Source organism: Pieris napi, chromosome Z (assembly GCF_905475465.1).
Source record: "Pieris napi chromosome Z, ilPieNapi1.2, whole genome shotgun sequence".
In the NCBI taxonomy this organism is placed as follows: Eukaryota; Metazoa; Arthropoda; class Insecta; order Lepidoptera; family Pieridae; genus Pieris; species Pieris napi.
In genome coordinates this window covers 6,098,353-6,119,178 of record NC_062259.1, presented here as the reverse complement: position 1 = coordinate 6,119,178, position 20,826 = coordinate 6,098,353, and the positions used below count along the sequence as shown (strand labels likewise).

Here is a 20,826-nt window from a genome sequence, read left to right as displayed (position 1 = left end):
TAATGTATAAATAATGTGGTTAACAATAATAATTGGTTGAAAACTTTTTACGCTTATTTTAATAATCAAATTATTTCATTAACATTTTTTTACTGAAATAAAAACGAAAACCTTTAAAGAATATAAGGTTTTAACAAGCTAAATTAACAGTAAAATATATAGTTTCACGTAAGAAGTTTACATCATTTACGTTTTGAGTAATTACTTTTTAATGATCTCTAAAAAAAATATATACTTTTTCAAAACCATTGCAATGTTTACAAAAGTATAATCCTGTAAAGTAAATTTGTTTACAGATCCGATTTTAAAATAAAATTGTATTCATATTTTAAATGTGGAATATAAAAAAAGTAATTATTTATACCTTCATCCTTACTTAATATTTTTTTTTTAGCAGTTTGAAATAACTTTAATTATTTTCAAAATCTACGACGAAACGAAAGCCTTACAAATTTTTCAACAATAAATAATATTTACTAACGAAAATTTCGATAAATGCCAACTTAAAGAAAAACACTGGTCAATTTTCTGTCACTGTGTTGGTATTTATTGCGAGAAGCACGCGAGAGCATTCGTTTTGAGAGTGCTCATAATGCGCTCTAGTGCTGTAATTGGAAAACGCACAATGAAACATACAGTATAGTCAACTGTCAAGTAATCTCTATACTTTATACATAATCTTTACCAGTTGATACTCTTTGCCTGTAGCTGTTATAATGCAAATTGTAGCTAGTGAATTTAATAAAAATCTTTTAGTAGCTTGAATCTTTGTAGAAAATCACTACGTATTTTTACTTGTCAGTGATTTCATTAGTCTACATCATAGTAATGAATTCTGATCCTATTCAATTCAAAATGGCTTATGTTAATAGTACGTAGTATAGATATGATTTTCTGAATTCAGCCATTCATGGCAATTTAATTGATTACTCTTGTTATGTTATCGAGAATTTAAATCCCAACGATGATGATGCCTAACGCGACTGATAACAATTGGGACCCTTGTAAGTATTGCTTCGTAATTTTAATTATTTTTATACATCATGAATATAAAAGCTCAGTAAATTAATATTGTACTTTATACTATATTAATCTGAACAAATTAATTTCTGGATCCTTTATGATTAACTTAAAATTACAAATTTTAGCCTTGAGTAGACTGTTGACATCATTAAAGGAAGTACAGTCAGATGGTGAAGATGTAGCATTCCTTAGTGAATTGTTGCAATCAAAACAACTGCATGCTCTTGTCCAAGTCCATAACAAAATAGTAGCCAAAGGAAAGGATGACAAATTTTATCCATTGTTATCAAATGCAATGCAAGTTACTTTAGAAGTTTTAGAAATGTTTGGTGAATTGAAAACTGTCTCCAAAGAATTTCAAGAGCTCCTGAGTTTACTTCAAAAACCACATTTTCAGGTATCTTTGTAACACAATTTTGTCTAGATAGAACTAAATTTTTGATCGAAGGTAAGTTAAGGATTACAGCTGCTATTGATAGCTAAGATTTTTTTTCCTGTTTTGCCTTAGCTGGCAAGTGAATGTGTCTGCTTTTATACTGACATAGACTCCAAACTTAAATAAATATTCAATAATATTGTGATTAAATTCAGTGTGTTATAGAATGGAATGTAGTAAGATGCTCTTGCATGTTTGTCTGTTGAACTAGTTTATGTATTTCTCTAAACCTTGACTAGACTTGAAAGGCTAAAGTGTCTTGTTGGCTTCAGTGAGTTATGTACTAGCTAATATTTCAGTACATTTTTTAATATTTTTGAAATAAACATTTAGGTTGATATCAGCCTGATTTATCTTTCAAAGTATTTTTTCCAAATAGAAGAGATATAGAAAATAGAGAAAGTACAATATAATAGTATTCCAATACAGAAATTTTAAAATTTTTCTATCCTTTAATTACAGGCCATTTTGTGCACACATGATGCAGTAGCTCAAAAAGATTATTACCCACATTTACCAGACATTCCTCCGGATGGAGATGAGGATGAAGAAACTGTCAAAATTGTACAATTAGTTAAAAGTGATGAACCCTTGGTAAGTTATATTTTATTTAAATTTAGCTTTAGATGTTTGTTTTATTAATATAATGTTTATATTCAATTAAAACACCTTTATTGCTTATATTGTGGACGGGATCTTAGAATGTTTATAAAGCATAAAGGCAAAACTTAAGTTATTTGGACTAAATAATAAATAATAGAAATAAAACACAAGATTAATCAGTTAAAACAGAACATCATTTTTAATTAATCATCATAATGTTTCTGTATAAAATTAATATTATTAAACAGAGAGTTATTTTCTCAATATCTATAAAAGTAATATGTGTAATGTGTTACCATTTAGAAATAGCAGCTATGTGTAACTAAAGCTATATATCTCTTTTTATTCAAATTTATTCTTATTTCAAGAGTAATCTCAATTTATAACTTCTTAAATAAATTATTTCTATGTACTTTCAAGAACAAAGTTTTTGACGGTGAAATAAGTATTCATTACCATTGTAGCTTTCTTAAATTAAATATTCAATTTGGATCTTTTATCAAAAGGGTGGAGCACTGAGTGCAGAACCAATTGTGGTAAGTTTTATCATTACTTCTTGCTTTTTCATCATTTATTCCCTTCATATTTTTTGTCGACTCATCCGCCTTAAACATTTTTTCTATTTTTTATAGCTGCTATATCTAGATGTTGGCACAATTTGTATTGTGGTTTGCAAACCCCCTATAGTGCCAAATTTTGTTAATCATCACTTTATGTTAAACATGAACCAGATTGCTTATTATGAAGTTTTTTTAGTACCCAACCCTTAAAATTATTTTTTTAAGCATATTATAGCATAGATTTTAGTAATTTAGATACGCTGGTATATGAAGAGTTAAGATATACATTCATCACATCTGACATTATTCTCCTAAACTGGACCATTCTTTAAAACTTATTTTAGTACTTTAAGCAATAATGTTAGCTAACCTAAATTGTGCCATATTATTAAATTAAAAATTGTTTTCTTTAGTTACGACTTTAGTAGGCATAAATCTCATTTAACATTATACTTTTAAATTGATATTATAAAGGATAATATCAATTGAATCAGTAATGTTGCTGTTTATTGTCCAGATCAATCAACCGTTTTTAATCTTGTTAACATTTTTGTTATGTTTATGTTTTAAAAAATTGAATGTATAATGAAGTATTTAAATATTTTTTCATTTCAAATTGTTTTAAATTCTTGAAATAAAATCTCGGATTTACCTAAATAATTTTTAATATACAAAGTACAATGTAGTTTTGTAGAAACAATAGTAAAATAAGTACCTCCGTATAAGGATATGTAATATACCTTTGATATATTATATTTTATATATAAAAGAGAATTTACGATAACACGTTTTTAGGCGGCTTCTTTTTGTTGGGTATGAAAAGTCTGATTAGGTGATGTCAGATTGATGATTCTGAAAATATTATGCAATAAGTCTATTCCGTCCAAGTAATGGCACATTTTTCGTGGGCTTAGTAGATAAGATATATAAGATGTATATAACCTGGAACGTTAGGTTCCATCCCTGAAAGAACAATATTTTTCGGGTTAATGGGCATAAGCTGTTCTACTTGTCGTAAAAACGATCATCGGGTCGTAAAAATGTATATGCCCTAGACCCTAGTTTTATCTATTAGCGACAGCTAAATAGAATTTTGTTTAAAACAGACAGCGGGTTCTATTACTATTCCAGGGTAAATTAGAATTATGAGTGATGGTCTCGACCGATGTTTAGTATTAGCTCAAACGTTTCAGGGTGCCACTATTAAAACGGACGAGGAGACTGGTAAAATTGTAATAGCTCGCGTCATGCACGGCGGGGCGGCTGATCGATCCGGCCTCATTCATGCTGGCGATGAGGTCATTGAAGTGAACGGTATAAGTGTAGAAAATAAAACCCCCGCTGATGTACTCGATATTTTAGTAAGTAGCTTTAACACAGACATTTCGTATGTTAATTGACATTTATAAAGCACGTAACAGTTACTATATATCTTGATCTTATATGTAAACAAATGCACTCACTTCGATATTCAGAAAAAGCCAAGAACAAAAAAACATACAGTCTCGCATACAAAATTTTGTATTTGATTTAATTTTTATATTTTTTTATGGAATGTATTTTTTTTTAAATCAACCTAGGTTTAAAAACAAATGCACTATACAAAATTAAAGTGTTCAGTATTTGTAGTCATATTCTCTTTTCAGCAAAATTCTGAGGGAACAATAACATTCAAACTAGTGCCTTCTTTTGGCAAAGGTGGGTCTCGGGAGTCAAAAGTGAGAGTGCGAGCTCTTTTTAATTATAACTCGGATGAAGATCCATACATTCCTTGTAAGGAGGCAGGTCTTAATTTCAAAAAGGGCGATATCTTGCATATTGTTTCTCAGGATGATGCATACTGGTATGAAGACACAGTAATAATAACGAACAATATTTTTTTTAGGTTTAAGATTGTCATGGTTTTTAAACATTGTTTTAGGTGGCAGGCTCGGCGAGAAAACGATAAAGTTATGAGAGCCGGTTTGATACCGTCTCGAGCCTTGCAGGAAGGTCGGATTATACATGAGCGGCAAAGTGATCCACAATCTACGGACGGTACGTATAAGCTGAGGAAACCGGCATGTTTTAGACGTAGAAATTGTCAGGCACAAAAGGCTGATCTACTTGCCTATTAAGATAAAAAAATAGTCTCGAAAGACAGAAACCTTGGGCATGTAGCGCTTTTGTTTTTTTTTAATTATATATGCTGTACAGGTTTTATTGCTGCATTAATGTATTAAATAAAAAATATTTAATACTCATTTATTTAGGATTTATAATAATTTTATTGTTTCAGGCAAACCAGCTCTATGTTCACCAACAAATGGCAACACGGACTGTAGCCCAAAAACACCTTGTTCACCGACTCCAAACGCGACTGCGCTTCTTCCTTGCAAATCTACGCCTAAAGTGAAGAAAGTCATCTACGATATAAAAGAGAATGATGATTTTGACCGGGAGATGATACCAACATATGAAGAAGTGGCAAGATTATATCCAAGACCGGGTTTTATTCGACCGATTGTGTTGGTTGGGGCACCGGGCGTTGGTAGAAATGAAATGAGGCGAAGACTCATCGCTACCGATCCGGAAAAGTATGTCACACCGATTCCATGTGAGTACTCTTAAATATCGAGTGAATTAAGTGTCGCTACCGGAAATATTAAGAAAGGAGAATATCCAATACATTTTTGACGTACGTTCGGCCAACTTAGCGCTAAATCTCGTTTTTGAAACTTTTATGTTTCGTAACATTTTTTTTTAGGCAAGTTGGTAATCAGCTTCTGTGTCTAAGATGTGGATTTTTGTTTAATGCATTTCGGTTTCCTAGCGACGTTTTCGAATGAGAGATTGTTAAATGTACACATAAAATAAATAGGCCATTGGTGCACAGCCGTCATTCGAACGCACGACCTCAGGGTTTGAGAGGCGCTCGCTTAAGTCACCAGGCCAAAAAGAAAAAAAACAATTATTTCATTAATTTAATGTGTAAATTTTTATATTTATTATTGAAATACATTTGTATGTATGCATAATTTTTAGGCAAAATTTTCTTAATATATAAGTCAATTTATAATTATTATCGTTTTATAGTGCGCTTTAATTTGAGATGCTACATCTGACTGGCCATTTTGGCTTATATTAAAAAAATAACGGGTATTGTTTTATGCCTTTATTAACAGATTATTAATTTAGTATTTAAATATGTTTTCGTCACTATTTGAAATGTAAATAAAAAATAAATGCAAAAGTAAATATCATATGTTTAATGGTTTCTTTCATATGACGTACCCGATCGCTTGTTGTTTAAATTTACGACGTAAATTACTTTCAGATTATTGTATCTTTTATTTTATTCCAAAATATTCATGCTTCGACTTATACCAGTTCAGTGCATTACTAACAATTTTCTTGTGACAAATTTATTTTGATTTATTAAATTTTACCGATTTCTTTTGTGTCTTGTGAAATGCTTGTGAGTGAGTGTGCTTAGCCCAGAATTAAGAATTGTAAATAACCACCAGTGTATTGAATCATTCTGGGGTGGGGTCGTGCATACTCGGCCCCCTTTGGACCCCCTCGGACCTTATGCGTATATACGCATAAGGTCAATTGCCTGGGTCCTGGACCCAAATAAGAACATAATGGTTTCTGGTTGTAAACGGATATAACGCACTCGCGAGCCCTCTGGCTTTGAGAGTGTCCATGGGCGGCGGTATCACTTAACATCAGGTGAGCCTCCTGCCCGTTTGCCCCCCGTTCTATAAAAAAAGGCTTTTGTTCTTAGTTGTTCTAATATGTTAGTTGATTGTGGCGTGCGTTTTAATGTAAGCTATTGCGAATATAATTTCTAGCTTCGTGTACGACTGGCTGGCGCAGAAGCAAATAGTATTATGCTATCATGTTATTACAATATCGTATCTATTTATCTATCCAACATTTTTTTAATAGTTCTAGAGATTAAACTATAAAATATAATTTAATCTACATTTAAAAAAAGTTTTATTATACCGTTATACAGAATCAAACATTTGATTGTATAGGTTTTTATTTATATTTTATGATTGTAGATGACAAACTTTGCTGCGCGTGCGACTCTCACCCCTGAAGTCGTAGGTTCGAACCGCGGCTGTACACCAATAGTCGTATTTTCCGAATTTAACATTCGGTGAAGGAAAACATCGTGAGGAAACCGGTTTTCAACTACCCAAAAAGTCGACATTGTGTGTCGGGCACAGAAGGCTGATCACCTACTTACCTATTCCAATAAAAACAAATGATTGTTATTTGAAAAAAAATATAACAAACTTCGCTGTGTAGCGCGATATGCGAATTTTAAAGCAATAAATAATTTATGCAATGTAAATATAAACAAATATTACATATTTGTGACTAAAAAAACAAAAGACTGATTTATGTTTTATAATAAAAAAAATACTTTTTTTTTATATTGAATGCTTTGCGTCCTACTATACTATGTGTGAATTTAACAGTTGAACTAAAGATAGTTACTTTTGCATTATTTTTTGCGATAATATATTATACAATATGTACATTGTACAATCTGGGAAGAAACTTAGTTCGTTTATTACACTACGATTTTAAATTATTATATACAATCTGTGTCGTAGATAATACCATTGCCACGATAACGCACAAGAGCTCAACGATCTTAAACGAATTTCAAAATTTGAATTAAATCTGTTTAGCCGTTTGGTAACAGTAATGTTTTTTAGTTTTTACAACAAACAACATTATTTTTTGTAGTAAAATAAAATAGATCCCATTGACAATTTTTGCAAGAGACGTTGCCGTTTTTTGTTAAGCTGTTGTGCGAAAAGAAAGGATCTATCTAGTAGTAGGCAAAAGACCCTGCGCGACGTACGATGCCCTGCCCTACTTACCTTTTGACCTTTTGACCTTTGAGTCGATTTGTCGCTGTGACCGAATTTTAATTGGATACCTTATGCGCGCGTATTAATCTTAAGTCCTACGTAAACTTGTGATTAGTAAAAACCCAATATGAAATAATAAATGATGTGATAATAGTGGTTGTATAAATATTCAATATTCATATCCTAGTAATCTAAATTTGTTATGATTTGAACTCAAGTGAACTTTAACATTTATGTGCCGGTCGTAGGTATTCTTTTAATCGTTCCGAACTAACACGCCAATGTGCGGCGTTGCCGATTTGACCGTCGTCTAGTTACTAGTTTCAATGAATTAACAATGGTGTTCAATTTATTGACTCATTTTACCTCAGTTTGTAGGCATGGAATAATGGATTTCTTAATAATTTATATTTTCTTTGTACTTGTACGTTAATATGATATTGGCACCGATATCCTTTAAATAGAAAAAAAAAACCATAACTTATAAAACACGTTGTATACATAAACAGCAAAAATATAATTATAAATCTATAATCAGAAAAAATGCCAACGGTCTTACCCTATTCAAATATAATATAAATGTAGATGTGTCTATGCTACATTTGTATGTGTATGAGAGTAACTATATTATTAAATATTTCATTTCATACATCATTGCCGTTACCGTTTCAGAGGTTTTTTTTATTAAAAATGTCTATATGGGAAAATGAATTAGTCATAAATTATATTTATATCCAATAAATTTTACGAGAATGTAACGAGAATGTTTTTTTGTAGTTGATCGAGAAAACAATACTATGTCTGGTTGTACGTCTAGGGACATAATATTTAACTAATAATCAGTCACCAAAATTTTTATTCGCGTTTAGTACAGACAACAAATAACTCGCACAGCTAGTTAACAATAATAAATTGTTTATATGCAAAGAAAGTAGAACATTCAAAGTAGGCATATGATGTATCATAAATGCATAGGAGCCCTGAGATGACCCTTTATTATTGCACGATCGATTGAGGTGCCTTGTCGGGGACAAAGGATTATAGCATCCGGGCTCGCGCATGCATTTTAGGCATTTGACTGAAGTCTAGATTCCTCCTTTTCGATCGAAGCAGACCTGGTAGACACACGTATTTTTAGTAAGTAATTATTGTTTAAGCGTTTTTGTGTCATTTCGATTTTGATGTCAATTTCTTTAACGTGTTTCGTTCCAATTCGGTAATATATTTTGATAATTATTCAATGCATTCTCGATGCTTGTAGTGTGGACTCAGTTTCCGCGCTTAGACCCCTATTTGGTCCATTGTACATTATTGTCTATGCTTTTGTCAGTTATTGTGCTAAAGTACACAATTTTTAGGGGTAATTAATTAGCTTATACTATGAGCCCATCTGAGTAGGACAAATTCAATATTGTTTTACCTATCTATTTATAATAGATTTTTTTATAAACAACTACTCATCTAGAAGTTCTACTGCTAGTTTCAGCGGTTAGGTGTACATTTATATTTTTGAAACGTGTTGCCTTGCTTTCGTGTTTTCAAATGAATTATCGATCGGTTATGGTGCGTTGCCAGTTGCATCCAAGCTGGGTAACGCATGCGCTGTAGGCATGTAATTGTCGTCTAGATTTGTTCTATTTGCTCGTATCATTCTTTGTGAGAATTTGTTTACAGTGAGTAAGTATATAGTGTAGACTCAGTATCCGCACTTTGACGCCCATTTGGTTAGTTGTGCGTCAAGTCCTGGCTAATTAAGCCAGCCAAGCTTCTTTCCAGTGGCTGAAAAGTTTCCTAGACACTTAATCACTTTATATATAACAGCAAACTTGGGCTTTGCTGGTATTTAAGGCATCCAATTGAATTCTAGGTTTCTCTCAAACAGTTCTTTAGTTCTTCGGAATCATATCGGACTTTGTGATCAGTGGTGTTTATGTGAATAGTTTATATCTTCGAAATGTGTGAGATCTTTTCAAATTAATGCCGCGATATCTAAAAAAGATAACCTAACATTATAAATGTTATTAAAAATCGACTAAGGGGCGTTCTCAGGGTCATCGAGCCAGTTGCATCCGTGGGGTCTTTAACTATTCTTTAATTAAAATTTTTATTTATTATTTTGTTTTGAATTACTCCGTATCAGTACATATTTGTAATGTTCGGAACTGTTTATAATTTATGTGTCTGCCACCATAGCAACGTGCGTATGGGTTTATGGTAGGGGAGCCCACGATGCTAAATGGGGATTTACTCGAGCGTCGTAGAGACCTATTGGGATGCAAAGCTTAGATAATAAGAAGAAAAAAATGTTGTATGATATATACCTTTTCATCGGTGGGGGAAGCGGCTATAGATTGTTAGATATGTAAAAAAAAACTGTTGCATGGACATCCTCGAGCGCGTCAGATATTGATAGCATCAATGCCCTACGTATTTTTAATAATGTACGTATGTTAATCTGATCGCTTGCATGATGCGGGTGGTTGTATTTAAGGGTTGAAAATGAAAAAAAAAAAAAAATTATCGAGCGCGTCAGATTTTCTAAGGGAGTGTTAAGTGCACCAAAAAAAAGCTCTCATTCACTAATCTGACGATTTCGATGGGACGCAAACCCACGACCATTTTCATAATTTGCAAAAAAAAATCGCAATTTTGAAATACTCAAGCGCGTCAGAATAAGATATATTTGGTTCATGTTTATGGTCTAAACGTACTGTCTCATAATCTGACGATTATCTAGAGGGATTCGCCTGATCTGACAATTTTTTTTTAGAAAAACGGTTCATCTAAAGGGCCATCCCTGCAACTTCCCGCTACTTCCATTCCTGGGCGCTTAAAATTGATATTTTGAGCTCGCTAAGTTCAAAGAAATAACATTTCTATGCATTGAGCTCTCCCAGCTCGAAAGTCTGATAGAAGTTTCATAGAACACTATTTTTGTAATTTTCAAACCGCAATAACTTTTGAATGGATCAAGCAATTTTCACGCGGTTGGCGGCATTCGACGCAGTTTTATCATCCTCATAAGTAATTTTAATTGATCGAACCACAAATTTCGGGAGTAATCCCGAAAAAACACTTTTTCGGGTTCCTTTCGTTCACGATATCTCTCGAACGAATCAACCGCTTTTGACCAGCTTGGTGGCGATCGACGTGGTTTTTCAAGCTCAAAGGCGGATTAGTTTTTGAAGTTGATCGATAAAGAAACCACTTTAAAAAAAAAATATTTCTTATTTTTTTAAGATTTTTCAAAATTTCTCAAACTCTATCGGTCCGAATCGGTTCAAATTCACAGGAAATGTAATTTTGAGGGAAATATTTAGAACGCGTTTAGTAGATTCCGATCGGTTTAAGGAAATGTAGGCATCACGCAGCTGCACGCATTTAACTTTATCGACGAATTTTTGTTATTTCGGCTTGCGGAAATCGTCAGATTATATATTTTTCATTATTCTTGAATTATTTCCTTCAAAATAAAAGAAAAATTAGCTACGCTCGAGAATGTCGAGATGACGTTTTTTTTTTACAACTTTGTTGCCCTCCCCTTTTTTCCGTCACTCTCAAATTGTCAGATTAGTGGAATATACACTTTTTAGGATGTAATTAACTCACCCTACCTTAATTTGACGCGCTCGGGAATTTCTGATGGTCAATTTTTTTTTACTAATCTGATCCTGTCTCCTTCACGGGCGGCCTTATATATGGGCCTCATATTTTGTGGAGGTACTTAACCGGGTAGAAGGTATCCCCCTATATATTAATCTGCCGCGCTTTAGTAAATCCTGAAATCCCCTCTTGGGCTCCCCTACCATTAAAATAGCAGGGGTTCGATAAATAAATCGTCCATCTTATGTTGACGCATGCGTCATAACCATCGCGATTAAATGTCAATCCGGGGCCCTCATAGCCTAGCGGTCTTATTAAGTGGCAGCTAGGTGAGGGGTACCGGGTTCGGTTCCCGGTTCGAGGGCAAACTTTAATATAATTTAAATTTGTTCTCGGCCTTTGGGAGGGTTGTGTGGTACCGGGCGAGTGCCTAAACCGTACATGGAGGACACGGTCGAATTTCTAAAGACAAGCACTAATTATAAAAAATCCTATACTTGACGCTGGCTAATGCACAATTCGTGCCAGAGCCATTAAAAAAAAATGTCAATCTATAACTTGTTGCGTCCCTGTTTTGGTGTATTGTTGAGGTATGCGACACCCTAATTGAATAAAATTTGTAGCTCCGCAATTTCAATGACAATTCTGTTGAAAATCGGTATTGATTAGCGTTTATTGTCCTACTGTTTTTGGTTTGGACCTCGCCTATTATAACTTATAGATTCAATAATTCATTTCAGATACATCGAGACCATTGAAGCCCAGCGAGCAAAATGGGAAGGAATACGTTTTCGTTACCCGCGAGAAGATGGAACAAGATATTACCGATGGAAAATTCATCGAACACGGCGAGTACAAAGGGAATTTGTATGGGACGTCGGCGGAAAGCGTGGAGACAATCGTTAATTCTGGTAAGGAAATTAAGGTATCGTTTAGTTTTTAAATGATATTGAGTTACTAAGAAATTAAATTGTTTTTATTTTTTAAATTTTGAGTATCGCATTCATTATATTAATCCATGAATTATTTTAGTTATTTTTTTTAATTTTTTCACATATTTTACAGGTCGTGTATGCGTCTTAAGTCCGCATTGGCAAGCGCTGAAGATGCTTCGCACGACTCGCTTACGTCCCTACATTGTGTTCGTAAAGCCGCCGTCATTTGAACGCCTGGTTGAAACCAGAACGAATGCCAACGCACGCTCTACCTTTGATAAAGAAAGTTCACGGGCTTTTACAGTTAGTATATTTTTTTATGAGTCACAAATACTTAATTTTTTAGCCTTTACTGCTTAAAATTTTATCCGGCGCTAACTGAGAGCCGCCGGTTGCCACATTTGACCCTTATTTGAAAGGAGAGACTATCTTATCTTTGATGAAAACGCAAAACTATAACGTTACATAACTAGAATTCTATTCAGCAATCGCGGCCAGTGAGAGAGAGCGCCATATTAAGTATTTAATATTAAATTAGAGTGTATTTAAAAGGTTGCCAGTAACAAGCTTTTTAGAGAATCTTGAGCGAGAATTTTCTTAAAACTTTTTTTTTAATTGTGAAGATTTACTAGCGTTCTATTTTAAAATTTTCAGGAAGAAGAGTTTCACGACATCATTCGTTCGTCGACGCGTATCAACTTCCTCTACGGCTACATGTTTGATGAGGAGATTGTGAATGAAGATCTGGCAATTGCATTATCGCAGCTCCTAAAAACCTCATGGAGGGTCCAATCTGAGCCTCTTTGGGTTCCTGCTTCTTGGGTACAGTAAATAAAATAATATCCTATCCGAATACCTAAACATGCTAAATTCACTTTCGTCTTGGGAACTGTTTAATGTATATAAATGTACTTGTCACATTTTGGAACTGGTATTTTCACATGCTATGTAAGGTGCCATTTCTGATACGAAATTTAAATTATGATTGTATATCTCTCATATGTTAATTTTGGATTTAAAGTTATTATTAACAGTGCCCTGTTTAGAAATAAATATTGAGGAAAAAAGAAACACCCGGTTTTGGTAGGCATATCGCTTTAAGTCGCTTGATTGTTAAATTGGCAGCGTGACAGGTCAAATATGGCCGGTTATTACGGACTTTCGGCTGCTATTCTATTATTCCTAATGTATACCAGAAATGCCACTTTAAAATTTATTCATTGATATATTGGCTAAATTCACAGTACTCCTGAAAAAGGTAAAGGAGACTTTATTGAAAGACCAGTAGTAAAATTTTTAACATTATTTCGCTTTTAAGAAATTTCACAATTTGTTGCATTGAGAGGGCAAAAAGGTTTCAATAAACACTTAGATTTAATTCCACAAAATAAGTTATAATAGACAATATCACAATCTAAAATAATTACTCCATTAGTTGATAAGTTTATTTATATTAACGTAGCTGCACTAGTCGCAACTTCCTATTATAATTGCTCAAATATAACCAAGCGTTGAAATTTTGCAGTCGTGCGTTGGGTTCATTAGAACCGGTAATTTATGGCCATACAATTGATATTCTAAAGAAATTAATCTCAGTCTAGTCAATGAAATTAAGTTTATCTTAGTAGATTTAAGTTTTACATGTGCCTGTTATTTAACGCTTAAAAGGTCATTATTGTTGTGTATTTTTGAGTTGTGCAAAAGTTAGTGATGTTGTCGTTAGATAACATAGGATTAATGTTAGTTTAAGTAATGTGAAACAAATAACCAAAAAAGCGCGCTGTCAAGCAAAGTTGCAATACTAAATATAACAAACGTAGGTAGATCTTATGATTTATATAAAAAAGTATTAGTCGTTAAAGTGTTCTAGTCCAAACTTATATCGATCATTTTGACGTTAGTGGTCCCTATTGACAGTAGATGTTAATAATAATAAAGAAATACCTTTATATATATAATTCTTTCATCGAGTAGTATATGCAAACATAGCAGTCTCATTTAAAATAAAAAGATGAATGTATCTGGCATTAAAGTACTCTCTGGCATAAATGTGAATTATATTAAATAACAAAAAATTGCCAGGCTAAGCGATCTATGAAAAAATATAAAATAAATACTAATCCGACTTAATGTATCATGACTACGCTCTAGCGTGCTTAAATATCGTGTATTCAATCCCATTTCTATAGAAACGCTTATTTTTGTTGCGTACATTATGTAACAATGACATATTTTTTTTATGGCTCTGGCACGGTTTGTGCATTAGCCAGCGTCAAGTATAAGATTTTTTTATAATTCGTGTTTGCCTTAGACCGTGTTCTCCATGTACGGTTTAGGCACTCACCCGGTACCGCACAACCCTCCCAAAGGCCGAGAACAAATTTAAATTAAATTAAAACTTGCCCTCGAACCGGGAATCGAACCCGGTACCCCTCACCTAGCTGCCACTTAATAAGACCGCTAGGCTATGAGGCCCCTATGTCTGCATTTGTTTTATATCTTTTTAAAATATCCAGTGTTCCTTAGATGTCGTGATGAATTTGCTGGAATTCAGATATATATAAAAATCCGTTTTTATTGACACGTTTTTAATACGTCTATAATATTTACTATATACGTGTAGGTTAATATAGAAGACAATATGAATAGGCAGTTATTAAATTCCACGTTTATTTGTAACCCAGAGTTGCCTTTAGATTTATTAGTATTAAGAAATTTTATTATATTGGCAATAAATTACACCATGGTTTTGTGACATGAGGAAAGTCGCGGTTAGTATATTTATACTAAATAAAATAAGACTTGTATCTCAGAGAGAAATTTGAATGCAATAATATTGAATTTTTGTCTTCAATTACCAGTTTTCTAAACGATAAATTTATCAATCAATAATATTGATTGATTTCCTAGTTGTTGGACGTAATCGAAGTTATATGTGAAGATCCTATATAATTTGAATCTACTAAATATACAAGCGATATTCTATGGTAAAGATTTTTGCCATTTTCACTCCTAAAATTTAAAATCTATATGTTAGCTCTTTAAAATGTGGATGGGGGTCAGTGAATAATCAAAATATGTAAATCCTATTTAAAATTTACAAGTATTAAGGCGTACAATGACGATAGAATTAGGTTAAAAGTTGAAATAGAATATGTAGGATTGCTGTTTTAGTATAAAAATTGCGACGGCTACAAAATAATAAGAAATTAAATTCATAACTCGTTAATTATATGATATAAGCATCACTGCTATCACCTAATCACGCTAAAGAACAAATTATTCTACATTCTGCGTTTGAATTTAAGAAAGGGTCACATGTTCTATCTACTTTATATACGTATGTACCAGTTCAGTCATTATATTTATTGAACAAAAACGTTGGTTTAACGTTCAAAGATAATTCACTTGAGGTGTTGAATACGTTATTTTATAAATAACATAAAGCAAGTGGGAGAACTGGTCCAGGTTCGAACGGGGCAGTACCACCTCCACATCTGCACTGTACACAGTGAAAGGTAAAAGACAAAACCGCTTTGCATCTGACGTGACGCTTTCATTCGGCCAAATGAATTGGGCTTAGTGGGTGATCACTCATACACAAAGTGACTTTATCTGTTACCGCAGGTGTGGGAGCCGCAAAACATATGGACAATTGAGGTGACCATCTTAGCCCTCAAATCATCTATAACCAACAAAGACCTTAAAAATCTTGTCAAAAGAGACGCGTGCAAGCGACCCATTGACCAGTTAAGTGGAACTTAAGCATGCTACATTATGCAAATTAGTTCGAGTAAAACCTGTATTGGGACCCATATTATAATATAATCCTAATGATTACAGGATTAATATCCAAACGTGCATATAAATGTCGAATCTAGAACTTTGACGTCGATAAAAACTCTTGTTACCTGAAAGTGGTCTTTGGCTGAAAGGGAGAATAAACTATAATCTGGATAGTCTTTGTTGGTTATCGATAGCACTACACAATTATGTAATCATCTTCTCAGTATATTTACAGAGAATTTCAGATTCAAAGTAAATATTACAAAAAAATAACAACATCCCATTTTCAAGAATCTGTGGTTCAATCAACCAAAAATGGTTGATATAAAGATAGAAGAACGCTGTGTTAATTTTATATAATAATTATCTATAATGTTTTGGCTTAGATCTGACTTATAAAATCTTCTTTTTATAATATGAAGTACTTAATATTTCGTTATCGCCCTATGATCTCAGTATATATAACTCCAAGCCCAACCACATCTATATTGGCAGTGATATTATAGCAAAAATTTTTCTACTTCCGATGTGTTCATTATACTCTTAAATTTTGCTTGTCATTATTTGCCGTTTACTTGGCTGTATGGATTTGAAAAAGAGCTTTAGAGAATATAACGTGTGACGTTAAATTCTCAAAGTGGAGTTGACAACTGTCACGAGTTTTTGTAAATACCGTACTGCAGCTGAGTACGGCGCAGGTTGTTAAAAGCTCTTAATAACGACCGGCTCGTTCGTACGACGTTCCAGCCTTGTACATACGAACTCGGATGTCCATCCTGGGTCTAAACATTTTGAGCTTGGTACGACGGACGCATAACTTAGATTAGACTTGTTGCAGTTCCGATGTTACCATGTAAATATAGCGTCGGTACTCCAGTTTAATGTCTAAATTTTAAATTTAATTTACTACATTGCGGACACACCGTGCCTTTGCTACAAAGACGTTGAATCTCATTTCGATTGAGAAATTGTTACGTATATTGTGTAAGCAACAAATAAACTCGCAATTTGAGTGTTAAAATTATAAGGTTTCAGGTTATCTTCATAGTAGGTGACCATAAATTGTAATTACGTTATACTATATGTATATATAACTTGTATAACATATTTTGTAGTCGTCGTTAAGTGTTTCCTAGCATAAATAAGGGACGATGTCATAAATAGTGTAGCATAAATAGTGTCCCTGGCTCTGTCTCTTCACTAAAGATACCGTTAGTACGAGGATTTTAATTACCGGAAATACGAAATACTGATACAACACAACTTATGAGTTCTATGATGGCAATGTGTATGTACTCATGATAATAGACAATTTTTTTTCCCCGTAGATCGTTAGGCAACAAGGTAACCTTTAATTTTTGTTGTGCTATAACTATGGATAATTCATTTGACTATAAACATGTTTTCTAGGTCTTCTGGCATACATCAATAGGGCCTTATTAATCTCTCGAACTAGTTTGTTTTCTTCTTCTAATAATGTCTCAGTTCTGTTAGTCTCACAATCATTCTTTCGTCCCCTGCGTCGGGCAATTTATTAAATAGAGATACTAACATGCCGAACAACAGCTTAGTCGTCGAACTTAAAACAATTTTTCTGTTTGTTAGTTAAAATATTTTGTTTCTCTCGTTGTAACTAATTTTGTAATATAGCTTGTTGTTGACTTAATAATGCTCGGATTATTAAAGTTTGTAACGTTTGGTTTTAATTATTATACTTGTTTTTTTTTTACACCTATATTTAGGTAAATTAAACTTCTTTTCTAATATTGAAATATTGCACTCACGTTTTTGACGATTTTTAAACGCTGTAGTGTTATTCACTGTTGGGCCTAAAAAATACTTTTAATTGCCATTTTTGCTTTGATTCAGTATTGTGTTAATTGATTGCGCATCTTATATTTATATTGTTCTTGAAGAATATTAGCCTGTAGTAAATTGGGAAGCGCTCAAGCAATTGGAATTATTATTTATTGCTATTTATCTAGTCTTATTGTGATAACGTTAAATTCTATTTTATATAAGTGTAGGTACCGGATATAAAATTTCTTCCTTTTGGTATTTGTGACACCTTATTCTTAATGTCTGATGTAGACTTTGTTGGAGCTCTGAACTTACGCGAACTAAATACTTAATAAAAACTTAAACCTAAACGTCATAAGCTCAGTGGCTCGAACAAAATGCTGTGTTAATGTGTACTCGACTTCAAATAAAGTGAATAATAATTGGTGTTTTATTTTAACTGCTTAAAACCTGTCTAGATGTAGGTACCCAAACAATGGATTTATCGATCTATGTATTTAATGTTACATTGAGACACAATCACTATACAATAAGAATAAAAGTTTATAGGAATGTTTTTAATTTTTTATTATGGTTGACCTAAGGAAATCTTTTGAGGTCAGATATTAACACTTTGAATAGAGAATAGACTTTAAACCGCAATCATAAAGAATTTTAAGTGAAAATATTATTCTTTTTATAGTGTTTTTAATAAATTAATATTTAAAAAAAATATGAATTATTATTCATTAAAGCTAATTCTTTTGTGTTTAGCGATGCTGCCCATCTGGTTTCTGTAATGTGTGTCTATATTCACTTTCTTCGTTTTTATATTCAATAATTAATTCAACTATTACTTAAAAATTAATAGTAGAATTAAATTTAAAGTAGTATATCTGTGCTTTAAACTTGTATAATATATTAATTCGAATTAAAAATGGGAGTCTACACATATTGGGATCGGGGAGCAAACAATTAATAATTTCCTCGCGATGGAACGGTTGATCACGCTAGAGACGCAGAATTTACTGGTTGCCAACCAGTACTTATTATTTTTAATTTTTTTACCAGTACTTATTCACGGTTTCACACTAAGCATACGTCTATGTAGGTACTATATCAAGTTCTTTGAAACATCAAAGTTCAGTCATTATTCGTAGTGACATTTATTTCTGTCTATTATATTTCTTGGCAAGTTTATAATTTAGAACCTACTTTAATTATATTTTTAATGAATTTACAAACATACGCAACTTTATCATTGGTTATAATACGGCGATATATATTATGTGATCAATATAGCTTTAATGATAGATTTAATATTAAATTAGATGAGCTGGTAGATCTGATTGCAAAGGAAAATCATAATAGTAAGTTAAGCAAGTCCACTTGCTGGAAATGGAAGAAAATATTTACATCTATTTCAACGCCGTCGGAATCATATAATATTAATACTGGTAAGTAATTAACAATATTCACTACGTAGTTATAAATAGTCATTAAAAATGGATAAATAGAAAACTAAAACTAATTGAAAACGTTTGGTGCCTGTGGTACCTTTAATGTTAGCAGCATTTATTCGCTGTATTGCGATACTATTCTTTGAGCGAGGATAGCATCAGCTGTGAGTCACCGATACTATCTCTCAGGCGCCAATATTAATCTTTAAGTAGCGCCTGTGCACTTGAACCGCATGGACCAAGACTGTCTACTCCAAAGAGAACAAAATCAAACTTGGGGAAAAGACTCATAAAATATTTTCCCGTTAATAATATTCCCTCTACGTTTTGTAGCTTTTACCTTTAAGTCAAAAGAGTATACAAATCAAAAATAATTGTTATCTTTTAGATTACACGATCCTTTGTGATGATGTATAAATTCTCCCACGTTGGCAATGTATTACATGCATGCATGCATCTATTCCTACCTTTTCCTCAGATTATCAGCCTTCTGGGCCTGACTGTTAGGGGACTACGGGAATCGAAACTCGGCGGGAGCTATAATATATAGCTAGTTCGCGCTGTCTTGTTTTTGAGTTTTAGACTTGTTTACTAGTTTTCTCACTGACGTTCACAATTCCTTCAAACAAGTTTTACTTCGCATATGCACGAAAAAAATAATTGGTGGTAGATAGCCGGGTCGAGAATTCAGGTGACTGCAGAACATACCATGGCAACTTAACATTTATTGTTATATGTTCTTAATGAAGCCATTATATTCATAATTGGGTTCATACATAATTGTAGAACCGAACCTACAATGACCGTTGCCTCGCCGGTTCCTTTTAAAAATTAATACGATCTTAATAAAATGTCCTTAACTAACCTAACTTTGCAGATTTGTCAGAAGACCTAACAAAACGTCATAAAGTGTGGAGTCGTTGGGGCAAATGGGGTGATTGTTCAGTTACATGTGGGGACGGAATTATAACCAGAAGGCGTCTGTGCGTCGCCGGCCGATGTGCCCCAGGTGAAATAGAGGAACAGCATAGACCATGTACTCGAACGCCATGTGATGGCACTAGAAAAGATGATTTTGAACCGGATTTGAGTCCGTGAAAAGAAAAAAAATAAATTAAGTAGCTATTGAATATTTTATTTTCTTGTCACCTTTGTGACGACATCTTTGCGGCATTTTTCTTATGGTTCTCTACAGAAGATTTCCATTTCTATCCGTTACACATAAAATCAAGCATAAATATTATACAACACTTGAATATTAGTTTTTTTGGTCACGCATATTAGCTTATTCAACGCGGCTAGGACAAGAATCTAGGAGTAATATTATAAAACTGATTCAATTTGACACTCCTTTACCAAAGTAAAGGGCTCTGAATATTGCCCTTAGTTCTTTGGTAAGAAAACGTTAACGAAGACTAATATCAATTCATCCGTCGTGCGTCCATTACAAACAGATAAGAAAATTGCGTCAAATCCTGGTAATAATTGACAGTATGATTTTCACTTCATTTTTCATTTATCACACAGATATTTATACATATCAAAGAACCCACATTAGTATTAGATACCTACATAAAGAAACATTTTATTAATGAACGTAAACCTTTATTATGGTAATTATTTGTTAAGACTTTAAACAAAACGTTACTTACATATTCAACGTTAACAATTGAATAAATATTGTGGAAAAATACTTGACTAAATAATTATATTTTTAGTTTTAAAATAAGAATGAGGTCTTTATATAACTACTATATAACTACT

General features: G+C 32.9%; 2 protein-coding genes across 3 annotated transcripts; both read left to right on the top strand.

The window, feature by feature from the left end:
• Window positions 1–560: 560 nt before the first annotated feature.
• Window positions 561–14,359, top strand: LOC125062704 (MAGUK p55 subfamily member 7). 2 transcript variants are annotated; one of them, XM_047668782.1, is made up of 11 exons: window positions 561–1,004; window positions 1,149–1,420; window positions 1,922–2,053; window positions 2,569–2,598; window positions 3,816–3,983; window positions 4,269–4,465; window positions 4,544–4,659; window positions 4,901–5,218; window positions 11,843–12,013; window positions 12,168–12,340; window positions 12,692–14,359. In XM_047668782.1, the coding sequence occupies exons 1-11, from the start codon at window positions 965–967 to the stop codon at window positions 12,866–12,868; spliced, it is 1,794 nt and encodes a 597-aa protein (XP_047524738.1). In that variant the 5' UTR covers window positions 561–964; the 3' UTR covers window positions 12,869–14,359. The 2 variants fall into 2 exon arrangements, with proteins under 2 accessions (XP_047524738.1, XP_047524739.1); XM_047668783.1 differs by lacking the exon at window positions 2,569–2,598 and having other exon boundaries at window positions 563–1,004.
• Window positions 14,360–18,689: 4,330 nt separating this feature from the next.
• LOC125062707 lies at window positions 18,690–20,180 on the top strand. The gene is made up of 2 exons (XM_047668786.1): window positions 18,690–19,059; window positions 19,940–20,180. Exons 1-2 carry the CDS (start codon window positions 18,834–18,836, stop codon window positions 20,158–20,160), a joined length of 447 nt encoding a protein of 148 aa, XP_047524742.1. The 5' UTR covers window positions 18,690–18,833; the 3' UTR covers window positions 20,161–20,180.
• The last annotated feature ends 646 nt before the right edge of the window (window positions 20,181–20,826 follow it).

Excerpts from the sequence above, each read along its gene's own strand:
- LOC125062704 (XM_047668782.1), top strand. The coding sequence starts at position 965 with ATGATGATGCCTAACGCGACTGATAACAATTGGGACCCTT. Across the intron at positions 1,421-1,921 it reads TTCAAAAACCACATTTTCAG|GCCATTTTGTGCACACATGA; the intron begins GTATCTTTGTAA and ends CTTTAATTACAG. Across the intron at positions 4,466-4,543 it reads TCTCAGGATGATGCATACTG|GTGGCAGGCTCGGCGAGAAA; the intron begins GTATGAAGACAC and ends ACATTGTTTTAG.
- LOC125062707 (XM_047668786.1), top strand. The coding sequence starts at position 18,834 with ATGAATTTACAAACATACGCAACTTTATCATTGGTTATAATACGGCGA. Across the intron at positions 19,060-19,939 it reads ATCATATAATATTAATACTG|ATTTGTCAGAAGACCTAACA; the intron begins GTAAGTAATTAA and ends CTAACTTTGCAG.